Source organism: Gossypium raimondii, chromosome 2 (genome assembly GCF_025698545.1).
Source record: "Gossypium raimondii isolate GPD5lz chromosome 2, ASM2569854v1, whole genome shotgun sequence".
In the NCBI taxonomy this organism is placed as follows: domain Eukaryota; kingdom Viridiplantae; phylum Streptophyta; class Magnoliopsida; order Malvales; family Malvaceae; genus Gossypium; species Gossypium raimondii.
The window spans coordinates 3,187,089-3,192,708 of NC_068566.1; the positions used below are offsets into that span (position 1 = coordinate 3,187,089).

Here is a 5,620-nt window from a genome sequence, read left to right on the forward strand (position 1 = left end):
TCCTTTTCTGCCTTCTCTTTTTTCCTTTTTGTCATTCGCTTCTGCATTAACTTACTTGTCCTTCGATCGTTACATCATTTCAACAGACTGCGATATATCGCCCGCCCTTATAATATTATTACCACTCTCCTCTTCCGTTATAAAAAGTATCCAAATTTTGCCATCGTTTTCTTCATCAAAATGAGCCATAGTTTCATATTTTCCCTTCTTTTTCTCTTGATTTTAAGCTCAACCCAACTGAGATACAAAGCTGAAGGTAACTTTTAATCATCTTTTTCATTAGGCAATTTTTTCTTGCTTGCTTACTTTTGTTTCTGCAGGTAGATCAATACCAAAATCCGATGAAGAAAAGGCGAGGTTAAGAGCACAGATAGGATCAAGGCCACCAAGGTGTGAGAGAAGGTGCAATTCATGCGACCATTGTGAAGCCATTCAAGTGCCTACCAATCCTCAAATCTCCCATGTTGCTTATGCAAGAGGTGATGGAAGCTCTAACTACAAACCCATGAGTTGGAAATGCAAATGTGGCAACTTCATCTTCAACCCTTAGCTCATAAATACATATATATTTTAGGTTCTTAAATACCCATTTTTGAACCATGTAAGTATTTTTTTTTTTTTTTGCTTGTGAGAACATATTAGAATTCCGTTGTGAAATTTCTTGATTATCTGAATCTTTAAAAAGAAAATGAATCTATAGTACTTGCTGTTGCTGTGGGGCGTGTATTTGTACTGGTATATACGTACTAAGATACGATTTCTTGGGCAAATCGTTATGACGTTGGGAGGAAGGGGGGTCTAGAAATTAGTGTAAAGTATTTACTTAAAAAGTAGACAATGATTTTTGAGTTGGTATAGTTTCACCATACACGCCATCGTGTCTGGTTTTGGTGTCAACTATTGTCGAAAAATGCGATAGGAATTGAAGTGATCAGAGAGGGTAAAGGAAAAAGCTTAAACTGTTCTTTTAATGGCAGATTCCAGTTGTGTTTTCTTCTTATTGTCTCTCTTCGTTGCTTACTTGGCGTGTAAGGAATTACATAGTAACGATTCCGTTTTCCTTGAAAACTTACTTGAACAGTCAGCTCGCCTGGTTTCATTAACATGACAAAACATACATGGGTCTAAAACCAAAACAACTTTTAGGATTTAATCTAATTGTCTGAATTGATTATCAAGATTGCTCCGTTGGCTTATTTCATTGTTTCATAATGATTAATTCGATTTTTTAAGTATTTAAATTAGATTAAGTGCAATTTTCAGTAAAATAAACCAATCCATTTAATCAACTTTTCTATTTTTTAAATATGTTTATAATATATAATTTTTTGGGTAAATAAAGGTAGTGGACACTATTATAAATAACAATCCTCTAAATCATATTACGATATAGACTCTAGAAATGAAAATAACGTTTCATCTCCGAGTAAGGGTATTAATAGTCTTGTTGATATAACTTCTTTTTATTTTGGTAAATTATATAGTAAAGTCGGTTCAGAGAAGAAAAAGTAAATAACTTAGGTAATATAAAAGATTTAGACTTAAACCATGAGTCTAAAGAAATATTAACTAATGTTAATAATAAATTAGATCAAGTTTTTAATAATAATAATATAGAGTCCGATGTAAATTTAGGTCCTTTATATTATGGTAATGGTCAAGATCATATTTTTGTTTTATCGATGAAGAAAACACTTCATCGATGAGTCGTCATCTATGTTAAAAATTATAAAAACATAAAAAACGTAAAAAGTTGATAAACAAAAGAATATGATTTCCAATCCTATAAAACACTTATAGAACATTGGAAAGAAAAATTTGCTACTACTAATGATCAACTTGAAAGAGTTGAATATTTAAAACTAATAGAAGAACTTTATGAAAAACATAAAGATCTTTTTAGTATGTTTAATTATCATTATATGTTAAAATATGATGATACAAGTAGTGGTTCGAGTAATTCTGAAAACACATAATTATTCAAAAATCAATCTGGTGAAGAAAAAACTTCAACAGATCAGGAAATAAAAAATAGAAACTTATCTGATGAAGAAAAAACTTCAACAGACCAGGATGAAGACATAAAAGTCTCAACCTATACTTCTGATGAAGAAACCACTTCATCTGAAGAAGAAAATATAGACATTCCTGAACCCATGGATACTGAACCACCAGATCCTCGTGGAAAAAGGAAGTTAGAATCTGATGGTCTAACAGATGACTATCTTAGATTTTCTAACAAAGATTATGAATTAGATAATGGAAAATTTAGAATCTTTGGTAACAAATCCGAAGATATAGCTACTAATGATGTTAAACCTGAACATTTAGGAGAAACATCTAGTCAACCTGTTCAACAAAGAATAGATGACTTAAATAAAAGAAATGTTGCTCAAGGAGGAATATATTTAGATTTGACTAATATTTCTATTCCAGACTATGAAAAAACCATAGAAAATTGGGCACAGTCAATGACGATTGTTGTAAACAACAACACATGGTCAAAAGAAAAGTTCTTAAATTATTTTGTAGGAACTTTTCAAGGGGATGTTCTTCAATTTCTTAGACGATGGGAAGAGTCTGAGAAAGAAAAAGAACAAAAAGAGTTATTATTAAGTCAAATAGGAACCCCTAAAGATCTTTTGAAGGGATTAACTTCAATTCTAAAAACAGAATTTTGTGGCTATTTTGATAAAAAAGATCAAGATAGTGTTGCTAGCTATACTCTTTCAAAAATTAAATTATGTGATATTAGATATTTGGATGAATTTTCTAAAAAATTTCTTCATGAATATCAGAAATTAAAAAATGAAAATATAGAGTTTTGGAAAAACCAATACTTTCATAAATTAACCCCACCTTGGGATGAGATATGTATAAACAAATATGTATCTTATTTAGAAAAGCACAGTAAAACATCTGGGCTTTCCTATGAAAATTTAGATTCTATAGGAAATAGAATTTATTTTGCAAGAGAAAGAATAACTTTGCACTGCTTGCAAACTAAAGCGGCTAAACAAGTCAAAAATAAATTAGGTTATAAATATTGTTCTAAAATATTAGAAAATGAATGGGAATTTGGGTGTAAACAAATATATCCTAAAACCTATAAAAAACGTAAAAAATATAAATTTAGAAAATGGAAACCAGGTAATAAAAAAATTTCTGGTCAAAGTCAAAAAGTGGTAAGGAAAAAGAATTCCAACCAAAAGAAACAAATATGTAAATGTTTTATTTGTGATGAAGAAGGTCATCTAGCTAACAAATGTCCTAATAAAGGGAAAATGCTAGGAAAATGATCAAAAATCTTGAAGAACAAGATTTAGAAATATGTTTCATACAGGAAACAAATCCTAATGAAATATTATATGAATTAATATCAGAAACTGATTCTGATGAAGAATATATTTTTATGTTTAATATAGGAAATAATTCTAAAAATCAATTAGAAGAAATTCCTAATTCTGAACAACAGAATATTAAATTAGGAAGTCTAATCGGAGAAGAAAAAGACTTTTCTGATGAAATGATAGAGAAGATTAACAAAAATCATATCTCTAAAGAAGAAATTTATAAAATCTCTAAGTTCAAAATCTGGACACAGAGACACATAGAAAAAATTAGCGGTAATACAGTCGCTAAAGATACAAGAGGAGGATTAACAGAAATCCCACTCTTTACTAAAGAAAAAATTAAGAGGATTAGAAAGAAATATCCTCAAGTTAGATATATTCATTTAGGTATAATCATGATTACTATAAGAGCCTTATTTAGGAGAGGTCATGGTATTCCTATTATAGCAGTACTTTTAGATAAAAGATTTGAAAATCCAATAAAATCACTTATTGGAGGAATTCAGTCTAATTTACATATGGGCGTAATAGGATTTAAAGTTAAACCCAATTACTTTATTTCCATTACAGATCCTCTAATAGAAGAGTGTCTTTGCCTTAGAATTCAGACAAAAAATTCTGATATTAATGATTTAGCAGAAGATCTAGCAATCAGTTGGACTTCTATTAATGAATATACAAATACTGCTGAAGTAGAAATAAAAGAGATTAATAACAAAATTATTGAACTCTTTGAACCAAACCGGTTCACTACTGAAATTCAGCCTAGATTATTAGATATAAGAGATCTGTCAATTCCAAGAGATTGGATGATAGATAAAATTAGTAATGCAAGTACTTCTAAACCAGTAAGTACTATAGAATACATGTCATCTGGAAACAAATTATATTTTAAAAATAATTGTATAACCAATACAAATGAAAATTTAGTTTTACCCTCTAGTTCTCAACCGGAAGAAGAAGAGGATAATATTAGTACAAACAGTACACCAATAGGAATTAAAACTATACAAATTCCTATATTTCCTACTGAACCCAGTATTAATTCTAGAAAAACTAGAATGGAAGAAATACAGGTTTCAACGATTGATAAAAAGTCAAAAGTTGGAATAATTATAAGAATTACATTCCAGTTTAGTAAATATAAACCATATTCTCTAAACGCTATGATAGATACTGGAGCTACAATCTGTAGTTGCAGAATGAATGCGATCCCTGCAGAAAAATGAGAATTAATTAGAAAACCTATAATAATAAAAGGTATAGATGGTAATAAAACCATTATTAATTATAAAGCAAAAAATATACCAATCTACATAAACAATGTTAGATTTGTAATTCCTAAAATTGTATGTTTTCCTAGTATGCAAACAGATATATTATTAGGAAATAATTTTATACTTAGACATTTACCTTTTACTATTAACAAAAATAGTATTTGGTTATCAAAAGAAAAGATTTTATAAAATACCAATTGAAGAAGATAATAAAATTGTGTGTAATAAAAATTTTACACCAGTTAAAATTAATTAGCCAATACTTGCAATTTATTACTAATACTTGCTGATTTTTTAAGCAGGCCTTATGGATAGAGGTAAAAAACCTCTACATCAAGCAATAGTTGGTGAATGGACAACCGTTCACAAAAAACCCATCAAAGGGAAAGCAGAATCAACATCCAAAAAAGGATTTGTACCTGCACAACAAACACCATTTTATCCTAACCAAGGATATTATGTGTCTTATCCAATGGTAAACCAACCACTTGGATCAAATGTTTTAAATTACCCAATGGTAAATCAACCAATGGGAAATACTTTTTCATTGACCCCAAACACGGTGAGTCAATTACAATGGTCCCAAAATCCGAATTCAGTATCACAAACAAGTTATGCTGAAGTCATTAAGGGAGCAGAGAATTTGTTGAATCAACAATAAATTCAAGAATTAAAAGATCTTTCAAAAATTAAAGATTTTTATAATCCTGGTTTATTACCAGAAATTTATAATTTTATAAATGAAATATGGAAAACCCATGTTTCACAACAAAGAGCCAGTTTCCGTGGAGCTCTTACCAGATTTTCATTATTTTTAGTTGAAAAAACAACTAAAGAGAATGAAGCTGAAGATTTATTACTAAAATCTATTTTATATAGAGAATGGGATGAATTCCAGCTAGAATTCATTGATATTAAGGAGATAAACAATCTTCTTGATATTATTCAATATTTTATTCATAAAGGAAAAACAATTCTATTATGAATAAA

The 5,620-nt window shown here is 29.2% G+C and overlaps 1 protein-coding gene across 1 annotated transcript; it reads left to right on the forward strand.

Moving 5' to 3' along the window:
* Positions 1 to 969, forward strand: LOC105789778 (EPIDERMAL PATTERNING FACTOR-like protein 2). Its single transcript, XM_012617136.2, has 2 exons — positions 1 to 256; positions 321 to 969. The coding sequence occupies exons 1-2, from the start codon at positions 181 to 183 to the stop codon at positions 548 to 550; spliced, it is 306 nt and encodes a 101-aa protein (XP_012472590.1). The 5' UTR covers positions 1 to 180; the 3' UTR covers positions 551 to 969.
* The last annotated feature ends 4,651 nt before the right edge of the window (positions 970 to 5,620 follow it).